At 35.1% G+C, this 23665-nt stretch overlaps 3 protein-coding genes across 3 annotated transcripts; all 3 read right to left on the reverse strand.

Moving 5' to 3' along the window:
• Window positions 1-9102: 9102 nt before the first annotated feature.
• LOC131662277 (uncharacterized) lies at window positions 9103-10546 on the reverse strand. Its single transcript, XM_058932053.1, has 5 exons — window positions 10433-10546; window positions 10292-10345; window positions 9583-9723; window positions 9407-9487; window positions 9103-9183 (listed from the first exon to the last, which is right to left on the reverse strand). The coding sequence occupies exons 1-5, from the start codon at window positions 10544-10546 to the stop codon at window positions 9103-9105; spliced, it is 471 nt and encodes a 156-aa protein (XP_058788036.1).
• Window positions 10547-13095: 2549 nt separating this feature from the next.
• LOC131631302 (uncharacterized) lies at window positions 13096-16492 on the reverse strand. The gene is made up of 2 exons (XM_058902103.1): window positions 14956-16492; window positions 13096-13452 (listed from the first exon to the last, which is right to left on the reverse strand). The coding sequence occupies exons 1-2, from the start codon at window positions 16243-16245 to the stop codon at window positions 13279-13281; spliced, it is 1464 nt and encodes a 487-aa protein (XP_058758086.1). The 5' UTR covers window positions 16246-16492; the 3' UTR covers window positions 13096-13278.
• A 2901-nt stretch (window positions 16493-19393) lies between these two features.
• LOC131602789 (multiple organellar RNA editing factor 3, mitochondrial) lies at window positions 19394-21291 on the reverse strand. Its single transcript, XM_058874983.1, has 4 exons — window positions 20739-21291; window positions 20551-20648; window positions 19930-19995; window positions 19394-19845 (listed from the first exon to the last, which is right to left on the reverse strand). The coding sequence occupies exons 1-4, from the start codon at window positions 21104-21106 to the stop codon at window positions 19646-19648; spliced, it is 732 nt and encodes a 243-aa protein (XP_058730966.1). The 5' UTR covers window positions 21107-21291; the 3' UTR covers window positions 19394-19645.
• Window positions 21292-23665: the final 2374 nt, after the last annotated feature.

A 23665-nucleotide genomic window follows, 5' to 3' on the forward strand; every position in this document is an offset into this window, starting at 1 on the left:
CAAAGTAACTATAATCTCTACGTAAGGAGTTGATCATTTTAGAATCGTCAAACATTATGAATAACAAGACAATTATAAAGTTAATTAACCGGGTATTCAACAAATCATGTAAAGAGACATGAGTAACCCAAATGATATTTCCTTCTCGTAATATATATGGGGTCCTTGATTGTTTGATGAATATGAATGCATGGTGATATGATATTTTTCACTCATGGTGAAAAGAAGAAAGAGCAATATCTTATTGTCTTTGTGTATTATACTCATTAAAGTGAAAAGGAGCTATTTCCCTCACTTATATACAAACTATCTTGAACTTAGTAATAAGGCTACAAGAATCATAACTAACTCTTAACTTATATAACTAATTCCTACTCTCTAATACTCCCCCTCAAACTCAAGGTGATTTAAAGTAAGCAATTTTGAATTTGTCTCTAAAACTAACAAAGATATTAGTGGAGAGGGGTTTTGTAAGGATGGCTTATATTTGTGCATGGGCTGGAACATTTTGTATATACAACTTTTATGAAAAAACTCTTTCACAAACAAAATGGACGTCCAATTCAATATTTTTTATGCGTGCATGTAAGACCGGATTTTGCTATAACTGTGTTGAAACTGTCAAAATGAAGCGTTATGGTAAGTACTGAATGTTCATCTCATTCAACAGTGATTCGATCCATACAACTTTAGATGTTGTATGTTTCAAAGACCTTTACTCTTCCTCCGTACTAGAACGTGTTACACGTGACTACTTCTTAGAGCTCCACGGAACGAGATTTGGTCCAAAATACACACACAAGTTCGAAGTTGATCGCCTGTCATTCAGCTCACTAGCCCAATCTGAGTCACTATAAGCTCGTAATGAGAACCTTTGCATAGAGTTAGTTGGTGCTAAGAGAATTCCATGAGTTATACTGCCACTTAAGTACTTAAGCACACATTTCACCATACACCAATGTGACTCCATCGGATCAGCCATGTATTGGCAACTTGGTTGATGCAAAAAGCGATATTTGAACGTATGAGAGTTACATATTAAATGGCTCCCACTATGAATCTGTATAGGAAATGATCAAATAATTTGTCATCACCATGCTTGCTTAGTTTGCAGGAATTGAATATAGGAGTGCTCAAATCATTTGCTTCAGTCATATTGACCTTGGACAACAAATCCTTGACGTATTTTATTTGTATTAGAATCATAAATCCATTTTCTTGGTAATGGAGTTCAATGCCTAGAAAATATTGAGGAATTTCTAGCTTCTTAAGAGAAAACTTGTCAAGAGCTTAGTAATGAGCTTATGAAGCAAGGGAGAAGATAAACCTATGAGAAGCATGTCATCAACATACACAAGAGCATACATTGTGACATTTTGATGGTTGTATATTAAAAGCGAATGATCACATTTGCTTGAGATGAAACCAAACTAGATCAGGGTCTGATGAAGCTTTTCATACCATACATGTGGTGCTTGTTTCAAAACATAAATGGATTTATTCAGTTTACATACCAAGGTGGAGTATGTGTCAAGAAACTCCGGTGGTTGTTGCATGTACACTTCCTCTTGAAGATCACCATTAAGGAATAAATTGTTAATGTCTATTTGGTGCACTTCACACTTACAGGAGATTGATATGGTCCATATGATTCAAATTTTAGTTGGCTTAACCACAAGTGAAATTGTCTCATGAATGTAAAATCCATGTTGTTGGAGAAATCCCATTTCCACTAGTTGTGTCTTGTATCTATTGATGTAGTCATCTGAGTTCTCTTTGACTTTAAAAACCCACTTACATCAAATTTTCCATCTATGTGGTGGTAATGTTGTAAGGATCCAAGTGCCATTCTTGATAAATGATGCACATCCAAAATATTTAATTGAAACATACCTTGGTTGTTTGTTGAAGACTGTTCGGTAAGGTGAATTATAGTTAGTCAAGGCATTAGTTGGAAGTCTGTTGATCAAGTATACAGGTGTTGTGAAACTATGATCCTAAAATCATATTGGCATGGAGGCATGTGCAAGCAAACTAAGTCCAATCTCCGTAATTTGTATATGCTTCCTCTTAACAGTTCCATTCTGATGACATGTGTGAGGACATGCAAACCTATGTAGAATACCTTGTTCATTAAGAAACTTTGCGAAGGGCCTAAATTTTCCTCCAAAGTCTATTTGAATTGACTTGATCTTGGCATTAAATTATGTAGCAGCATAACTCTAAAAGAGCTTAAATGCGACGAGAACGTCACTTTTATGCTTGAGCAAATAGATCAATGTGTACTTGAAAAAAACATCTAAAAATTCAATATAATAAGAATATCCACTACTTGAAGGTGCAGGTGATGGTCCCCATAAGTCAATGTGGATAAGTTTAAATAAAGTGGTATGTTTGGTTTTAGACAATGGGGCATATAATCTATGTGCTTTTATATGGAAGTATGAATTGCAAAACACATGAGACTCTTTATTATTCACAGAAACTTTACACAATGGAAGACTCTTATGGATTGATTTAGGATGAGCATGTCCCAATCTAACATGCCACGTCGGCACCTTAGTTTTAACTATTGCATCTACTTGATCCCTATTGATTTTCACATTTGAAACAACATTATTAACGATAGGACTTAAATCCTTTGGCTTATGACTTAAATCCTTTGGCTTATGACTCAAGATACATCTTGAATATTCCAATGTCATATTGTTGAAGAAATATATCCCACTTTCATCAAGGAATCCTCAAGCAGCACCTGGTTAAATGCCTAAGATTTCAGAAAACACTTGTTAGAGTGATATTCAAAATAGACATGATTATATTTGACAAATTTGAACACAAATATTAAATTTCTAGTAATGTTAGGAACATTAAGTAAATCAATTAATTTTAGACTGGAAGTTGACACAAGATTGGATTGAAAATGTGATTTCCCAACTGACTCAACTTCTAAACCATATCCATTAACAACTATGAATTGATTTGACCCTGCACATGACTTAACACATTGCAAATTAGATTCGTTAGAAGTGATAGGGTGAGATGCACTTGAATAAGCAAAACATGCTTGAGATTCAAGTCCTTGTGGTATTTGCATGGAGTCTTGATGAACCAGGTATGCAGTTGTTGGTGTAGTTGATTCTTCTTGATTCTTGGCACCTTCTTGTGTAGTGCTTGTGTTATTGGAAATTAATGCTTTTGCATGAAGCTTGAGTAGTGTAGTCTCAAAAGATTCATCATATTTATGCCACCAGTCCATAACAACATGGCCATACTTGTTACAAAGTTGACATGTTGGTCGATTTCCTGTGGGGTATGTTTGTCTGCCACACCCTCTCCCTCGAGTTGCTTGTCTTTTCTACGAAAGTAATGATGTGATCCACCTGAACTTCCATTTCTGCTTGGGTATGAGATACGAATTGTTTGAGCTATATTAGTAGTGGCACTAAGTGATGCTTGCTCCCGATGATATTTGTCCAATGCAACTTCTTTGATATAAAATAGAGCTTTAACCTCATAGATATACATTTGTTTAGTTTTTCCATACACCATCATTATGAACGGGTTGCATTAGTCAGGTAACTCCTAATGTGTCACATTAGCCTGGTCACACTACGATATTGGATCTCCATTGTTCATGAGCGAATCTGCAATAGCACGAGCTCGAAACACGTAATCAAAGATTGACCTAGTGCCTTTCTTGCTAATCTTTAATTCTACACTGAGCTGGTGAATACATGCCTTCATATGAGAATTAAAGTGTTTATGCGCATTATCCCATACCTCATGTGCATGCGTGCATGAGAGGACCCTAGGTAGCACTGATTCCAAAATCGTTGATAGAAACCATGGGAACAAGGCTAGATTTTGCACTATCCAAGATTCGTAACCTTCAGATACTATGTTAGCAATGCGATATTTTTCCATCTTGAGCATTGGTGGAATTTGTGAATTAACTACCACTTTGCGGAGTTTATGCGAGAGTATTACACCATCTACCTAGACAACGTAAAATTGTTTTATTGAATCTTAATGGATGTTTTGGTGCGGACGTATTGGTCGTAACTGAAAATACCATTAGTTTTAACGTTACTTGTTATGCTTGCACTTCATATTGCACTTATTGTGGTGGATTTTCTAGATCTCCCATTGATGATTCTCTAAAGAGTAATGGAGATTGAACATTGTGCTAGTTCAAGAGCTTCTTTGAAGCTTAAAAAATCAACACTAATGGTGAATATGAATGCATTGTGATATGAGAGTTTGCACTCCATGAAAAGAAGAGAAAGCATTATCAAATTGCCTTTGTGTATTATTCTCATTAAAGTGACATGGAGCTATTTCTCTCACTTATATACAACCGTTGTGTAACTACCTTGAAATTAATTACAAGATTACAATTATCATAATTAACTCTTAACTTTTATAACTAATTCCGACTCTCTAATATCAGTCGAGTATGACTTTAAAATGTATGGTCAGCTTAAAATAAGTCAATATGAAATATTGAGCTTATTTGTTATTGCTAAATATACCTGAATATAAAAAATATAACATTTGACTATACAAGGCGACACAAATTATGTTTCGTGTTCAATATAATTATAAGGGTAAAATAGTAATTATACACATGATTGTTATCACATAAATGTTATATCACATTACTTGACATTCTCGCCTATTGAGTAGTAGTGATGCGTTTCTAAAAATTGTTATTTGTTTATAATATTAAATAAGTGAATTAATATTAGAAAATTTCTTTACCCACCTCCCTATGGGGGTCACCCCCAGCGAAATTCCCAACTTACCCCTGCTTCGGAGATTCATCTCCGAAGTTTTTTTTTTATAGATTTTTATAGATTTCGGAGATGCATTTCCGAAATGCATCAAAATTCATTTATTTTTTACAATCAGGTAAGAAAACCATTACAGGACTCGGACGGTTACCTTCTAAGAAATGTGGAAACACTTTCCTACTTAAAAGCCTACGTAACAAAAATTGGGAAGCTCCACAGCCACGCGCTAATTCCATTTTGTTACTTACAATACGTAGTACGTATTTTTATTAAAAGAATAAAAAAACCTTTTGAAATTTCGAAGTTCCCTTTTCCTTCTCCCCACCACTCTCAGACGGTTAACTTCTAAACACTTTCCTATTTAAAAGCTTCTCACCCATTTTTCTTTCAAAATATCCCAAATCATTTTCGATCCTAAGTCTTCTTCTTTGCTTTAACGTTTTCTATCTCTTGTTACTGCTTTCATCACAATGTCTCGCCGCGGTGGAGGAAATCATCCCGAAAATCGCCGGAGTCAACCATCTCCTGCACATTCTCAACAATCATCCGTCAATGCTGCAGGATCAGGCCGTGGTGGTGGTGGTCGTGGCTCTCGCGGTGGACGTACCTCCGCTTCTTCTTCCTCCGGACATCCACCTCCTCCGTCATATGCTCCGGCCCCGGTTACCTCTCCTCCGTCTGTTGTTGCAGCTCCGGTTGTTCGTCCATATGTTTCAGCGCCGTTTGTTCCATCTGTCGCAGCGCCGGTTGCTTCCTTGAGTTCGGCTCTGATCTCCATCGAGAGCCTGACTGCCGAAGTTAAACAGAAGGCTACTCTAGAGTCGGCTCCGTCGTCTCAGAAGGCGGTTAGGTTCCCTAACCGACCTGGTTACGGTCAATTGGGAAGGAAAATTCAAGTTCGTGCTAATCATTTTCAGTTGCGAGTGGCTGATAAGGATCTACACCACTATGATGTAAGTATAGTTTGCTCATAAGTTTTTTGTTGTTGTTTATTATGTTGGTAAGTTACAATGTGGTATGGATTTCTAGAGGATCAGGACTTTCTAACCCGTTGCAGCGTCTCCTCCATCGTCTTCATCCGATTAAATAAAGCGAATCGTTCTTGTTTGTTATTTTTCTTCTGTCCAGACCTTTTTTCGGAAGTGCATTTCCGAATTCCTCCAAGGGGGGTGAATTCGGAGATGAACTTCCGAGAACACCACATTTTCTGAAAAATAACTTTATTTCGGAGATGCATCTCCGAAATCAATATTTTATATTAAAAAAAACACTTTTTCGGAGATACATTTCCGAAAACACATTTTTTTCAAAAAAAGTACGTTTTCGGAAATGAACTTCCGAAAATAGGGGTATTGTGGTAAATTCACCAGAGGTGGCCAAGAAGGTTAGGAGGTGGGTGAAGAAATTTTCTTAATATTATTGTCAACTAGCGGGATACCCGTGCGTACGCACGGGTACTGGTACGGGACGCGAATTTGTTTTTAATACATAATAAAAATGAAATGAAAGAAAAATGAAATTGTAAAATAAAAAAATTGATTAATTTATTTTTTATTTAGAAGATAAATTAGTAGTAAAGTTGTTAGTGTTTATTACAATAATAATTTTTGTCATATATTAAAGTTAGATTAGTAGTAAAGTTGTTTTGTTTATGTACAATAGTATTATTTTTCCCCTTAATGTTTTCACATATTTGAAACAAATTATTGATAAATAAATTTGTTATCCAATATTTAGATTAATAGTAAAATTGTTTCCATTTATAATAGTTATAATTTTTTCTATATATAATAGATAAATGAAAATAATGTGAGAATGACTTAAAAAACAAAGGATTAATAAATTATTTTTTATTCATACAGAGTGGTGATAAAAAAAAAATTGTAAAAAGGTAGTAGTTTGTTAAAAACATAAATGAAAAGTGTAGAAATAGATATAATATTATTAATGTGTATATATAATGTTAAAATAGGTAAATTGAGATATGAGATATTTATAATCTATATGAGATATTTACATGAAAGTTATATGTCATAAAATCATTGTATTGAATAATTTCAATTTTTTTGTAGCCATTGACTACCCAATCATTTAATTTTTATAGGATCTGGTTTTCATAGGATAATTCCTGATTCTGGTCGGACACGCGCATTATTTTCACAGATAGTAATTATTATTTATACAAAATTAATATTTGAAGTACATAAATATTTTTATTCAAAGTAAATTATAAGTGGTCTTTGAAAATAAAGTTGCATGGTATTTAGTAATTATTTAACAACTAAAATGTATGATTAGAAGAGAAATTAAAAAAAATAAAACCTATGGAAAAAAAATTGTGAAATTAAAAATGACTTTTTTTTTTTAAAAACAAAGTTGAATTTCCAACAAATATAGTAATAAGGAAATAATAAAAAAAAAATTCTTTATTGACATCATTTATAAAAATACATAAATCAGTAGTATATTTTTTCTTGTATATAAAACTAATATCTTTTATAAAAATATTTCAGTTAATCATAGATTGTTTTGCTATATTTTGACAGCATTTATAAAAACATTCGAACCAGTAGTACAATTTTTCCCGTATATAAAAATAATACCGATAAAAATTTGATTAAGTAAAACTTTTAAAATACATATCATTGTCAAATTAATTGATAAAATATCAGCATAATTTGCAAACATGAGCAAAGAAATACAAAACATAATCCCTAAATTTATAAGACACTCACTTTCACATGATTATTTTGTCTGGGCATTGGTTTTGTAGTTTGACAATTTGTACATCACATTCTCAAGTTTTTTAAAGGTGATTGTGAAAGCCAATGTACAATATTGGAATGATTCCTTTTCATTAAACTATTTCAACATCTTTTTGGTGTTTTAATGTTTACAATTTATTCCATTTTTACATCTCAATAGAAATAGCTCAGGAGTAACTATGGTTTTGTCACAGAATGGATCTTAGTCACTTATGTCTATACCAAATTTCTTAATTAGTGGCTGACTATCCTATCATCAGAATCCATATCAGTCATCACTATTTTTGTATATTAATTTTTTTAAAATAACACCAATAAGCACAAAAGTACAGGAACCCGATAACAATTAATATCAAAGAAGACTATTTGTATGGAGTCCATTTACATTGATGTTCTTGACTGCTAAGAAAAGTTTAATAAACTACAAATATAACTACATTGTGCTTCATGATATACATGCTCATGTCTCTTTCCCATAAACTCTTCGTCTTTCGTCAATGTCATCAGTTTAAGTTCTGGGTCAGCACTCAATGGTCCACCTCTTTCACTCATTTCCTTCAAGTAACCATCATTGTCAATTCCGCCGAGTGACTCAATCCTCGTCCTTTCTTTCATGCATAAGAGATTGTGATCTTTGGACATTTCTATAGCCCCTCCAGCCCGGGATTAAACAGCACGACAGTCTCCGGCATTAGCCACGAGTAAAGACCTTCCAAATATAATTGCAGTCAATGCAGTTGTACCAGAAGAAAGGGAAGGTTCAGCAGAGCATGTTTTCGCAAACTCTGAATGAGTCTCCAGAAACTTTTCCCCACCAGTTCCACATTGACATATATGTTTTTGCCGCTTGTTTACCACTTTGTTCAAATGATGCCGGGTTTAAAATGACAATTTAAAGAACTATTAGCTAAATATATGATTATACAGTGTAAACCTATCGATAGAAAAAATTCTATCATGTCATCGATCAATACAAAAGAACTAACCTACCATATAAAACATGCTCTTATTCATCTTTCCAATTCTTGCTATATGGTTCTGCCAAAAATATATTGTTAAATTGAAACAAAACAACACATAGATGAGAATACATAATAGAAACAGAATAATTATAGAATAGTAACAACAAATAGAAAGGATTTATCGACCTCATTCACAACAGGCAAAAACTGATATTCACAACAGGATTTGCCGCTTGTTTACCACTTTGTTCAAATGATGTCGGATTTAAAATGACAATTTAAAGAACTATTAGCTAAATATATGATTATACAGTGTAAACCTATCGATAGAAAAAATTCTATCATGTCATCGATCAATACAAAAGAACTAACCTACCATATAAAACATGCTCTTATTCATCTTTCCAATTCTTGCTATATGGTTCTGCCAAAAATATATTGTTAAATTGAAACAAAACAACACATAGATGAGAATACATAATAGAAACAGAATAATTATAGAATAGTAACAACAAATAGAAAGGATTTATCGACCTCATTCACAACAGGCAAAAACTGATATTGATGACGACGACTGGATCACTTCATATAGAGAAGTAACCCAACAGCAGGTTTCTCATCAATCAATTGTGCAGCCCAAGAACCTACATTTCCAAAACCCTGTAAAAAAATACACGATTTCGGATCAAAGTGCTAAATCCAAAAACTTCATTGAAGTAGAAGTGTGATACACAACAACGCGAGCCAAGGTTTATAATAAAGCCAAGGTATAAATATGAAAATTATTGATGATACTCAATTAGAGGATATTATGATAAAATAGTTTTAAATATTTTCAGAATTGGATGATAAAAACATCTTAGAAGTCAAAATCCCAACAAACCTGAAGGACCCAATGTGCACAACTCAAGAACCTTGCAATTCCAAGGGCAAAAACATAGTGTGCTGTGAATGGTTCAACAATCTGAAAGTTCAATTTCAGAATTAACTACAAACAGTTTCAAACAATTAAAAGATAGTAAAGTAAAAGGAACAGACTGAAATATATTTTTAAGAGACCTTTGTGTTCTGCATGACTCGCAATTGAGGTAGAACTGATACAGCTTCAAGATAAACACAAAAAGCCCAGAAAATCTGGTTAATAGTATGATGCTGGGTTGTGGGATGAACGAACAAAGACAGCACAACACAAGGAATCACCTGTATTTGGGTATAAGAAAATTAACACACTCCATCGATACTCACAGCAACTGATCCTCTATTCACTTTGATGCATGTCCTTTTCACCAAGTAAATTCTATCAAAAATAAAATTCCTCCAACCATAGGATTTTAATATTTAGATTTAAAAAACACAATTCATCAATAAGATAGATGAAATTTCGGTGACATTGAACCCATTACCCATATTGAGATTGTAAATTTTTTATTCTTCAATACATTTTCTTCAAAATAAACCAAAAATTCTCCAAAATCACATTTCTCATTATGAGACATCAGGCTCTATGGTTTTGAACCCATTACCCATATTGAGATTGTCGTTTTGTAGTTACCGCCCTGATCGTTGGTGATTGTCTTATGAATACAAAGAAATTAACAACATTTCGAAGAAGTGGTGATGAATTATTATAAGCTGCACTACAATGCTTGAACTTTTCCTCTGTTATTATCTAATTAGCAAGCTATTCTAACATGTCAGTTCATAAAAGGCATTTAAAATTATCAGTTCAGACCAAGATAACATAAGGCAGAGGTAGTATTATAAGGACCATTGCAGCCCAAGTACATTTCAAGGTCATCATAACCATAACCAAGGTCCTATCCTGGAGATTCAAAACAGTTAGACAAAATTCACAAAAAGGATACTAATTCATTACATGAAGGAGCAGAAAAGCCAATGGCAGCAATACATGAAGAAGCAGAAAAGCCAATGGCAGCAATACATGAAGGAGCAGAAAAGCCATAACTCCACCATGTGATGACCTTGTTGAGTCATATTCTGAAATCTGGCCACGACTGGACATCAAACATGCTACTGCAGACCGATATTAAGGCACGATTAAGCATTTCTACGTCGTGACTTGCACCTGCACATGTTCACACATACATCAGATCTGCTATGCACAAAAATACATACTAAAGCAATGTAATATTGAAAATTAAGAAGCTGAAACACATAATCTTCAAAAGCAAACAGGGAAGCTAAGTGAGAAACCATGCTACCGAGAGTTGTTTTCAGATTATAACTAAGACTTCGCCATACTTTCAACAAACTGCAGCCAAAGAGTAAAATAAATAAACATCACATAATTGTTTCTTTATAAAGAGGAGTCGACATTTTAAGCATATTTACAACTTCAAAAATGTTATCTGTTGAGCTTACTTCACCTGTATTTTGGGTAATGATGTGCAACACAAAGTTTAAGCTACTCTAAAATATCTTTCACAGCAGAAACCATACCATGTACGCTAAGCTTTGGAATAGCCAACCTAAACCTGTAACTCATTAACAACCACATAAATTGAAAAAACTTCCAAACAAAACAGAGACGATGTTCCGAAGATTACATGTTTTACCTTCAAGATCTAAAACCATTGCTTTTAGCATGTACGAAGCGACATCTTTTAGGGTTTCGTTACGGATGTCGTAGTTTTGGAGAAGTTGTTGCATCTTGAGAACCATATAGAGGGACCCAATTTCAAACACTTTCAAACCACCAATTTCTTCCTCGAACATCCTCTCTGCAAAAACCTACGAATAACCCATGATTCAAAATCCAAAAAGATTACATTTTTCCTAATGAATATAACAAAACAAAGAAATCTCATGATTCAAAATCTAAAAAATATTGAAGAACCATACCTGAGACAGCATCTTCAGCTACTTTACTAAGCCATGAAAATCTACAAAACCAGTAAATGGGAAAAGTGAAAACTGATGAAAGAAAAGAGGAAAGAAAGAAAGAGAAGAGGAAAGAAAGATTGATACTTGTTTTTGGTTTTTTTGTGTTAGGTTTGATCCGGACAAGCCAGGTAGATGGGAAGAGTGAAGAAAGAGAAGAGAAAAGAAAGAAAGAGAAGGAAAGAAAGAATGATACCTGCAAACAGTGTATTCATTGGAAAGACCATGACTGCTGTTGCTGTTTTGCAGAGGAAACTTTTCTACTTTTTCTCGTCCATATGCAACCGGTTAATGGGTTGAATAATATAAAATAATGGAGACCGCAAAGGAATGGCACAAAAAGGTCTCAATTATGTAACTAATACCATCTAATTGCCTGACAAATGATTACTTTGGACCTAATTTGCCCCCATAAGTGAGATTTGTCACCCAATTAAGCAAGGGTAATGCTGTATTAACCAGCACATATTCCCTTCTTATATTATAGATTAGGGGTGTACATGGTTGGTTATTTTCAAAAACCAAACCATAACTATTTTAAAACCATTTAAATGATTTGGATTTATAACCATAATCACATTTTAATCAAAACTGGTTATAAAACCGATTATAAATTTGGTTATGATTATATAACCGGTTTTTAAAGAAAATCCAGTTTTAAAAATTATTTTTTCCGATTTTTTTTTTCAAAAAAAAAACAATTTATTTTGAGAATTAAAATATTTGGATTTGGATAATAACCGGATTATAACCGAATCCAAAATAATTTAACCGGTTAATAACCATTTAATTATATCCGGATAATATGAATGAATAACCAAACCATTAATAACCATTCAATTATATTCGGATATTTAAAAGTGGTTTAAGTTTAGTTATGGATTTGGGCTTCACAACCTGATATTTTGCACACCCCTATTGTCAATGTTTTATGAATTTATAAGATCACACATAAGAATATGAATTTATAAGATCACACATAAGAACACAAACAATAGATTAACTACATGACTCGTTGCACATTTTGTTCGTATAGACTCAAAGATGCATGTCTTTTGTTTCGTTACTCGTAATCGATCAATTTCGACGATCAACGATTTTGTCCGACCTCCTTATTATTTAAAGCAAACCAACGAAGCAACCAAATCCATTTAATATACATATTTATGTAGAACGTAGAGAATGTTAAACATCACATATTAACCTGCATATCCAACTCTACTACACCATCATATTACCAAGTTAGACCAAGTTTAAACTCAATGCAAACAAGTGAAAGAGCAATACTCCCAAAGAACAAATCAGAATAACAGATATCAACTCAGAAACTTTGATAAAGTGATTGAAGCCTGGATGGAGTGTTACTTTCACAATTTAAGCAACACATACTCTTACATTTGCCTCCAAAATTACCCAGACTCATCCCTCTTCTAAGCCAACCCAAATGGTCGAGTCGTGGAGAAAGAAATGGAAAGTAATATGGTAAGGATGATGCAAAATAGTGTCTATGAACTCATTTTGATCAGACAATTATAAAACTTTATCCATAATGGACCATCAATAGCAATGGTACAAGCTATTCTTCAAGAATAACAAATATGTATCTTAATATGTAAACAATCTAAATGAATCACAGAACATAGTCAGAAAAAGATTATGGCACAATCAGTATTGAGTTAAAATCTGGGTGAAGGAAGCAAGAATATTAATTTCAAGACAAGGCAGAATTTGAAAAAAGCCATACATCAAAAATCACATGAAGGGTGACAGCAATCAGAGGCGGTGCATACATATTATATCACCCTGTATATATCATTATAAGGAAAAGAAAAAATGATAGATTTTTTTTCCCTTCTATTCAGCCATCTTAGCCAACCGATGAACAGTACTTCTAGCAACCCTATTAGTAGGATCAATCTTCAGCACGGTTCTCAGATCTTCAGCACCAAGTTTGTACTTTTCCATACTTTCATACAAGAGAGCACGCTGAACAAGGACAGCAACGTTTTTGTTGTTGTTTCCAATAACCTGCATAGCATTATGCAGATGGTTTACATTCATCCTCAAAATTACATGGTGAATTACTGATAAGAATACAGTATGGTTGCATTCGTGAGAAAGGAAACGTAAATAAGGAGGGGAACATATTAGGGTGCTCTTACAAAACTCATGGACTAGTAGCCACTTATCATAATTTTTCAAACTTCAATTACAAAATTGATTACACATGTTACCCTGGGTGTCAATGAAGAAAAATGCAACACAAGGCAATGATCTGATGGGAAAATATAAATCCAACAGTTTTTAGTTTTTACCGATACATGAAGCTATGAAGCACTGATTTTTACATTCCTTTCACGCTAGGATATGTTATACACATCCAAAACCAATACGCGCAGACACTTAACATACCTTTGAAACATCAAAGTCCAAACACAAAAATGTTCTTATTAGATTCTTTGGAATTGCATATTATACATATGTTATATTCTATATATATTTTTCAATAACAGCTGTTTTGCAAAATTGGATAGCATATGTATCTGATATTATGATATAAATACTATAGCTGTTCAACTATTTTTGACAAAGAGATGAAATATATCTGTTAGAAACTAGCTATAAGATTTCAGGGATTATCCATCTTGACTCATGTTTTCATTCCATAAATAGGAGCACTAGTTTCTAAAAATAAAGCACTGCACTAACTAGAAATGACTTCCTTAAGGCATTATGGGTGTGTTTGGAAGAATTAATTTACAATTTTTTTTGGAATTACTTAAGGAGAAATTACCAGTGTTTTGGAGAGCTTACATAAACAACTTGTGTCTAGTTCATAAAATTTAGGCTTACTTTATTAAGCTCTCTATGAATGCTTATCAAAACAACTGACAACTTATATAAAAACAATTTAACCATATTTTATATTTAATTATAAAAATAGCTTATACATAAAATACTTAATTAAGCTCAAAATGAAAAATCAATGCTTCTTTTTTTTTTTTTTTTTTTTTTTGCTTTCGCGCCGGTTCCAACCTACTTAGTAGATCGACTAATCCGGCTCCAAGCTAGTTGATCCTAATATTTTCTAACAAGATTTGTTTTCCAGCAGAGCCAAAAAAGATAGCATCTCATTTTGATTGGCTTTTTATCTTCTGTCTTTACAGCTCTAACTTATAGCAAACTGTGAATCCTTGGCGTAACATATTTCAGCTAGCATTTTTGCCCCCCAAAAAAACATGCAAAGACAGATATCTATCAATCCAACAATTCGACCTTAGTAAAACAACTGGTACGCAGTGATTGAACAACTCAACATTACCATATAAGTTATATGTCAAGTAAAATTCTCTAATATAACTAATGAAGCACAGCAAGGTGCATGAACAGACACATTGATAACAATAGTAATTGGAAAAAAAAATGAACTAATTGAGTGTAATTACATGTGTCGGTGCTACGAAGATATATATTATTCATATCTACAAAAGAACTACCATGAACAGCCCTTAATAAGGTAGGAAAATATACCTGTGTACAATCAGCCACTGCTTTTTTATACTCTCCAACTTCTTTGTAACAAGAAGCTCTGCACGACAAAACCTCCACTGTACCAGCACCATCTCCAGCTTTCTCTAAAAGGATGAGAGCCCACGAAAGCCATTTAATAGCATCCGCAAATTGTCCCTGTTTGTAATTATCCATCCCTTTGCCTTTCGCAGTAGAACCCGATATCCCAGCAGGAGGAGGTGGAAGCCCATCAAGTTCAGTAGTTGTTCCACCCACATCATGGTTTCCACCTCCAAACTCAGTACCCCAATCATCAATCTCCGAAGACGCCGCTGCAGCAGAACCACCACCACCTCCACCACCAGAAGAAGCAGTTGAAGATGCGAAAAACATATCCATCGGATCACCACCACCACCTGAAGAAGCTTGAACAGGAGGAGTCCTATTCGAAAAAGCCGAAGTTCCACTAAAATCAACATCAAATCCAACACTACCACCACCACTTGATGGAAATGCATTGTTGCTTGGTTTTGAAGCATTCTGAAAATCACCAAACCCATCATCTTCTGAATCAATCTTCTGCGGTTTAGCAGCTGAATTAAGACTAGAAGATGGCTTAGATCCAAAGCCACCCAATGAACTAAAAGGATCTTTGTTATTCGAACCGATTCCACTTCCAATTCCAATTCCAGTTCCACTACCAGATGCAGCAACACCAACGCCACTTCGAATCGAAGGACCTCCAAGATTGGGTTTTTGACTAGCATTCAAATTAAAGCTCCCAGAAGCTGATGATCCCCAAGTAGAACCACTACCACTTTGCGGCGTATTCGAATTTTTCGGCAAAGAATTCGCCATATTCGACATTGAAAATGACGATTTATTAGCCACTGGAGTAGCATTTTTCAGAGGAACATTCGAAGAAGAAGAAGAAGAACCTTGACCCAAAGCAGAGGTAACCAAATCCCCAAACAGATTAGGGTTTTTATTAACGATTCCAATGCTAGGACCGGAAGGTTGAGTAGATCCCCAGCTCTTTCCGAAGATGTCTCCGACCATGGACGGTGGTGCGCCGGGTAATCCGGCCGGAGTTTGCGTGGGTTGGTGGGTCCATGTAGTTTTTTTGGGTTGCGCCGATGAATACGAAGGAGTTGAGTATGAATTGGAATAGGAAGGATTGGGGTTTTTCTGATCTTTTAGGGATTTGGATCGGTTGGATCCGATTCCGAGATCAAGATCGAAGTTGAAGTTGTTGAGAGAAACAGATGATTTTTGGGGATTTGAATTTGATTTGCCGTAATTGGAATTCATCTCTGAAATCAGAAACGCAGCGATGAAATGGAAGATGGAAGATCTAGAAGATGAAGAAATTTGCAGGGAAAATTTGAATGATCTGTTCTTGATGATTAATCGCTTTTTTGGGTGTAATAATCGATTATATTCTAGTAAAGGTGTCAAAAAAGGACCAGATATAAAATAAACCAATTAAGAGCTTAATTGAAATGACTCGATTATACAAAAAATGTGAAAATTGTAGGCACCAAAATAGCCAATTGTTGTTAGGTTAGGTAAAGATTTCGACAGTGGGAGTAAAATGGTCACGTATATTAACCGAAGAAGTTCCTCGCTTAGACAGTTTGATACATACTATAAAATTAACCATCGAGTTAAAACTAAGATTTAATTATTATGTAGATCTATAAACTATTTGAATTTTTTTAATAGGTTGTTAGGCTGAAGTAATATAGCTTTTGTAATTATGTTAGGTTGTTATTTAGTCAAAATATTATCTCTATGGTTTTTTTTTTTTTTAGGAGAAGATAATCGTTTTCTACGGGGAGAGTGACCTATCTACCTTTTGTTACAAGGAGGAGACAATCGTTTTCTGCGGGGAGAGTGACCTATCTACCTTTGGTCTGCTAAGGCATATTTCTCTCCAACTGAGGTCCTTTGCGACGGGGACGAGGAGAGACGTTTGGGGAATTACGGTGTTTCTGTCCCCGAATAGGAGTTGGGGACGGTGTGTAGTCCTTCTGCGGAGAAGGTAAATGGTACTTGGGTTGTTGGTTTCTCCTAGAAGTAGTCGGGGACTTCGTGGAGGATCGTGATCGGCGGCGTCTTCGCGGGGAAGAGTGTGGCCGCTGTCTCTTCTTGAGCGTGATGATCTGTTGGTTTCTGTTGGAACAGGAGACAGCTGGTCTGGTTGATGGCAGCGAGCAGGGTCGCTATGACTGGATCAGCATTCTCGGGCAAGGGTATGTCCACATGGGTGGAACGGTTGTCATCTTGTTGGTTGGTCATCCGCAAGGAGACCTTGGTCGAGGATGAGGCGGCTTCCCCGTCTCTCGGATGAGCCTGGTCGTACCTAGGCTGGCCTTGTTCGTTTGCAACAGTGGAATTCCAGAGTAGGTTGTCAAGATCGGAAGGGTCACCGTTAGGGTGAGCGTTGTTGTTGTTGTTGACCATGATGATCGGAGGTTAGAGTGAATTTACTTTGATCTTTGTGTTCGAAAAAGATGGGGGATCAAAGGATTCCCACAGATGGCGCCACTGATCTTACCTGATCAGATTAGATCGTCAATGGCCTTCAACAGCTAGACTTCAAATGAATGGGGGTGTACCTGTAAGGTACTCTGATGCCAAAGTGAGAAGAGAGAGCAATCAGAGTGCAAGTACAAGGTAAGAGTGAGAATGAATAAAGTTACTTGACCCTCTAGTAAATAGGGTATTTATAGCCCAGCGTTGGGCCAAGATCCCCACATTGGATTGGATGCCCATGCCCAAAAATGGAGACTGCCATAATTTTACGTGTGTAGTGGAGACCAGCACGTGGTCTCCATCCTGGGTCAACCGTCCTGAAGTCTAAGGGTAGACACGATCTTCTCGGGAGCGCGTAGACTCCGCCCAATTCGGGAGGTTGGAGAACATAAGCAACCCTACGAGGATGAGGGTTCTCGACGGAATGGCAAAAAGAAGTGCTCCCTTGATCGCCTGCTCGAGACTCTGAACGCGGTTTTGCTCGGTCCACAGCCCTGCTCGAGAGGTTTGTGGACTTGCTATGTTTAACCAGGAACGGTCTCTGCCCGATATACGAGCAGGAGTTCGACTGGGCCTCTTCCTGGACCAAGATGGATGGATTTGGACCTTGCGTTGTGTTTGGGCCAACGTCGACCAAGTCCAAAACAAAAAATAATAATTATTCTTTAAAAATAATTATTCAATTTTTAATCTTCATTCTTATTCACTTTTAAACATTAATATGATTATTTTATATTTTTAAATCATAAAAAACTAATATATTTAGAGAATCGTCATCATTATCAGTCACAAAAACCTTATTTATAACTTATTTATGAGTGTTGTTCAAAGCCTAAAAATTAACAAGATGTTAAATTAGAGAACTAATATATCTTTAAACATATAAAGAATTTTTATTAATATTTTTATGCTTAATTATTAAATGGGCAAATATTTGTATTGATTTTAGAATTTATTTATTCTCTTTTTTTATCTGTCTTGTTCATAAAAAAATATAAATAAAAAATCATCAAGTCATTTTCACCACTGATATAGTCCAGTTCGGGGGTCAGTTCTAACATCAAGTGGTTCCAACCCCATTCTGATCTTAAAAATCTTTTTTTTTTTTTAAATATATAAAGAATTCATAAAGTATTTTAAAATCTTAAAACCTGTACTATAAATTCTTTAAAATCCAAACAGAAAAATCTTAATTGTAAACAATCTTTAAAAAAAATCAAAAAATCTATATAATCCTACAAAGTCTATAAAAATCTTCTGACTTTTATACCAAAATATCTTGTAAACATACACCCTTAAATAACATCCATGTAACCATGTTAGTTGAAAATTGCCACAATGGGAGAAAAACCATACTGCCCTGAAGTTTGAAATTGATACGGGACTTGATAGTGTGGTTGGAAGATGCTTTTCACCATATACATTCTGAAGTAGAGGTTTGTTTGTGTTTGAGAGAGAAGAGGGAGAAAGAATCTCAACAGCAGAGGGGAAACAAACATCAATAGACAGTTTCTTGACACTGGAAACAACTATGATGTAGCCAGTGCATAATAAGATCCATGGACCTGACTTTTGTCCGTGAGCACCCTAGAATCAGACTTGGAGGAAATTCAAACAAACTATTTATAGTGACATCACTGATTCAACAAAAGCAATTCAGCATTATCCAGAATGAGAGATTAGATTATAGGAATAATATTAATGCATGCAATCTAGCAAAAGATCCATAGAGTAGCAGCTCCAAACAAAAGAACTGAATAAGTAACTTCAATGACAGGTCATTGAGGATGTGTTAAGAACTTTCAGATGCAAAACAAACATCTTCCTTACATAACACCACATAATTGTTTAAAGACTACAATGACACTGGAACATCAATGCACATATGAAAAAGACTACAATGACACTGGAAGCAACTGTAGAGCCCAAAGCATATCCAAGTCCCAAATTCATCATAATTCAGAATGGTGAAAACTACTCAGATCAAATGTCACTCAGGTACAAATCCATTTTCTAAACAAAGGAAAATGAGAGTAAAATATCACCTTAGAACCTTAAACCAAAATCATCTAATTGAAAAACTTGGTTCTATAATCAATACGAGACTACTGCTCAAGCAGAGTTCCTAATATACATTTCATGGCTTTCTCCACCGCCTGAAAGCGAGTTTTGTCTATTCATTAGAATTTGATGGCTGCATATGTCCTCCCTGACCTTGGTTCCAGTTCTGTCTTTGAGTAGGATCTCTCCTTTCAACTTGCATAGTTTCCCGCCTCCTATCATGCCGTGGACGAGGTCTACTTCTACTTGGTTGCCTTTCAGCATACCTATACTGTGGCCTAGGAATTACTTTGCCATCAATAAACAAATCACCTGAAATTTGCCAAGATCAATCAAAAGTTAACACTCAATGATCCAACAGTTAACCAATCTCTTAAATTAAACAACTCCACTCACCTCCATAGTCCTTGTTAGGAACATCAAGATAAGAATCTGGGAGCACCCAAAGAACTCCCGGCAACTCTATTAAGACAGAAAAGATGGCCACAACAAGTTAACAACTTAATCAAAATAGGGAAATTCTCGATCATCCAGAACCAAATATTTAAAAACAACTTAATTAAGCACATGTGACATAAGACCCTATCATATAAGTGTTAAGTTATTTCTATAACAAAAAATAAATAAAATTAAACTGTTTTCATATAAGCAAGCTATAAGCTATTTTCATTAACCAACCATCTTGCAGAGCTTATGAAAATAAGTTTATTCTGCTCATGTCACAAGTTGTTTCCATAAGCTCTCTCACAACGTTTAACAAACATTCATGCTAGGAGATAAATTCAAATTAGTCAATCCAAATAGTATGTTATAACAAACAAATTTAATTGCACAGACACAAGAAAATCTCAAGGGCAGTCCATGAAATTAACCTCCATTATAATCCATATGCAATAAGAGATTTCCAATCAAACAAACATTAGCACAACATCATTCACAACAAAACCCTAATTACAAAACTCATAACCTAAATAGAGATCACTGAATCAGCTAAAAAGGAAGAGTGAGAAAAATCACCTTTTAGCTTATAAGAAAGCTCTTCTGAAACAAGAGCACCAAAACCAGTATAAGTAGTAGTAGAAACAGAGTATATCTTCTTCTTAGCCTCTTCCTCACTACACCAAAAAACCCAAACAACAAAAAATCAGAAAACAGATTAAAAAAAAGCGCTAACAATGTATAAGAAAAACTGAAATCAATTAAACCTTCCGAGAATTTGAGCTAGGGTTTTAACATAGCTATTAACCATTTCATCTTCAGAGGGTTTAGGATTATCGGGAAACTCCATAACAATAAGCCAGTGCTCGTAGTCACAGCCATCGAGAAGAATCGTTTCCTTTGGAGGACGGTTGCTCCAGTTTGGGGACGGGTCGTTCAACGGAGAATAACCCGAACCCGATGATTTCGTACGAACCGGGAACGAGTGAGGGACGGGTAGGGTTTGTTTGGGAGATGATAACGCATAAGCGAAACGCGTGCGATTGCGAGAAGCGATTCCAGATGATGTTGATGATGAAGAAAGAGCTCGTGAGAGGGTGGAAGCTAACGTGCGCCTGGCATTGGAGTACGCCATTTTTTTACTCACACTGCTACTCGTCAGCGATATGTAAGTTATTCGATTTTTATTTTTTGGAGACTACGGAAGTGTGTAGTTGGGAAGTGAAGTTGTGAAGAGAGAGATTTTGTGTAACCTATTCGGGGTTTCAAGATTAAAGATGTGTTTGGTTGATAAGTAAAGTTGTGAAGAGAGATAGGTCAGAAAGACTAAGACTGGGAAGAGAGAAACTAAGGATTTCTTTATAGACCTCTCTACCTTCTTAACACCCGTGACGAAATTACATAAATATTTTTATATTTTAGATGTGTATTTTGAAGATATTAAAATGAATAATTTCGGATACGCATCTTCAAAATTAATATTTTTTTAAATAAAAGGTGTTTTTGGAGATACATCTCCGAAATCATAATTTTCAAGATGCATATCCGAAATATCCTGCGTTTTTTCTGGAAACTCAAAACAGCCACCACCTCTTTTCATTCTATCAAAAACATAAAATTTTCAACACAACACCTATTTCTTCTAACTTCTACATAAATTACACTTGCTCTATAACATCAAAGGATTTAAAGGCTCATTCAAATGCAACTCAAAGCTTCATAAAATTTGTAAGTTTTCAAACTTTGAACTCTAACATTGATAATCTTATTAGGGTTGTTAGAAATTAATAAAATGTAGTAGGTTGAAGTTATTATGGGTCAATGGTAGTGTATAGTGGGCTGATACGGGTGCTCGTATCACCTGACACGGCCCGTGTCAAGAAGGTTGGTTGTAAAAAGAAAATATGGGGAAGTCAGTGGGCTCACACGGGTGCCCGTGTCACCTGACACGACCCGTATCGGCAGGCGCGAGAGATAATTTGATTTTTGATCTTTTGAAGGGCTTGAGTTCATTAAGGGTACTTTGGACCTTTCATATGTCTGTGTTGTGAGCTGATACTACTAAAACCTAATTTTGATAAGGATTGAGCATCTTGGATCATTTGGAAGAGAAAAATTACACAAGGAAGGAGAGCTAGCAAGGGTTTTGGGAAGAAGATCTTCAAGAGCACTAGCAATTGGAGATCACACAAATCTAGAATTTCTTGTAATGTTTACATTTATCTTTGTAGTTTTCTTAAACACTATGAGTAGCTAAACTTATTTATGTTAGGGGGACGTCCCTGAATCGCTTTGATGTACTGAATCGAATTACTGTTGCTTTATGAATTTGAAGATTATATGATTTAAGTTTATATTCAAAGTGTCTAATGCTTCTTTCTATTGGAAAATATATTTTTGATATATGGTTAAGGTTAGGTCAGACAAACCATTTTAACGATTTTTGAATAATAATACTATCGGTAAATCGCTTAGGAATAAGGGTTTAACAATAGTGATTGTCTATTCTTGTTTATGTGCATACGGTTCTTGATACAAGATTGGGTTGTTAATGAATTAAAACCTAATTTGAGTATCAAATGATTTTCCGCTAAGGAATTAGGGAAAATAACTATTGAGAATCATTACTTAATCATATTAACGAATCTTTCATGAAATAGCGGTTACAGGAATTACAAGGTGGTTCATACATCTACCCTAGCATGTCTTTTCATACTTTTTACAAAGTCCAGTTTTAAATATTGCTTATTTTAATTATTGTCATCTTAAATCAACCAACCAAATCAATCCCATGTGCTTTTTGTTCAATTGAATTCTTGTCATAACTTATATCGCCACAACAGTCCTCGAGATCGATACTTGGGGAATCTCCACTTTTATTACTACATCAGTAAAAAATTAATACACTTACTAATTTTCCGATCAAGTTTTTGGCGCCGTTGCCGGGGACTGCCAAGATATAAGTTGAATAATAATTCAATTGGATTTGTGTTGTTCTGCAACTAAAATTTTATTTTCTGTTATTTCGTTTGCTCATTACTAATAATTGTCTAATCTTTGTATCCGATGTAAGTCCTCAGCAGAATTTCTTTTTGTTATAAAGCCAGAACGATCATTGAGAGCTAGACTTTGAAAAGCGAAACAAGAAAGACTGGAAGCAGTAGAAGAAACTCTGACAGCTTCGAAATCTGATAACGAGAAAACTTTTTATGTTCATTCTGAGAATTCAAATTTGGGGGCTGAAACTATGGCAGCTCCTGTAGAAATACTTTTAGGTGGTTATGGTGGAGAAAATGCACCAGCTGGTCGGATGACGATTGTCAATTAACCGGTCGATGTTGCCCACTTTCAGTTGCACCCGACAACAATACGACAACTTGAAAAGAAACCTTTCTCTGGAAGAATCAACGAAGAAACAAACAAGCATTTACAAAGGTTTCTTACCATGACAGCGTCGTTGAAGATAGAGGGGCATTCTGAAGAGGCAAAGAAACTAGTAATGTTTCTGTTTACTTTGTTAGACGATGCAGAAGAGTGGTTTTACTCTTTACCAGCTGGAAGTATCACAACCTGGAAGCAAATGGAGATGATGTTTCTTAATGAGTGTTTCCCTGCTTCAATGTATATCCGCAAGAGGTATGATATAGTAAATTTTAAACAGAAGGAAGGAGAATCACACGGAGATGCATACAAA

The sequence above is a fragment of the Vicia villosa genome, linkage group LG1, assembly GCF_029867415.1.
Source record: "Vicia villosa cultivar HV-30 ecotype Madison, WI linkage group LG1, Vvil1.0, whole genome shotgun sequence".
NCBI classification, from domain to species: Eukaryota; Viridiplantae; Streptophyta; class Magnoliopsida; order Fabales; family Fabaceae; genus Vicia; species Vicia villosa.

What these genes read in the sequence shown, in the direction of transcription:
- LOC131631302 (XM_058902103.1), bottom strand. Translation starts at nt 16,245, where the DNA reads ATGAATTCCAATTACGGCAAATCAAATTCAAATCCCCAAAAATCATCT. An exon ending in CAGTGGCTGATTGTACACAG is followed by an intron (nt 13,453 to 14,955) that starts GTATATTTTCCT and finishes AATGCTATGCAG; the next exon opens with GTTATTGGAAACAACAACAA.
- LOC131662277 (XM_058932053.1), bottom strand. Translation starts at nt 10,546, where the DNA reads ATGTCCAGTCGTGGCCAGATTTCAGAATATGACTCAACAAGGTCATCA. An exon ending in TGGCTTTTCTGCTTCTTCAT is followed by an intron (nt 10,346 to 10,432) that starts GTATTGCTGCCA and finishes TTGAATCTCCAG; the next exon opens with GATAGGACCTTGGTTATGGT. An exon ending in GAGTCATGCAGAACACAAAG is followed by an intron (nt 9,488 to 9,582) that starts GTCTCTTAAAAA and finishes TTGAACTTTCAG; the next exon opens with ATTGTTGAACCATTCACAGC.
- LOC131602789 (XM_058874983.1), bottom strand. Translation starts at nt 21,106, where the DNA reads ATGGCGTACTCCAATGCCAGGCGCACGTTAGCTTCCACCCTCTCACGA. An exon ending in GCTTTCTTATAAGCTAAAAG is followed by an intron (nt 19,996 to 20,550) that starts GTGATTTTTCTC and finishes CTGTCTTAATAG; the next exon opens with AGTTGCCGGGAGTTCTTTGG. An exon ending in TCCTAACAAGGACTATGGAG is followed by an intron (nt 19,846 to 19,929) that starts GTGAGTGGAGTT and finishes GGCAAATTTCAG; the next exon opens with GTGATTTGTTTATTGATGGC.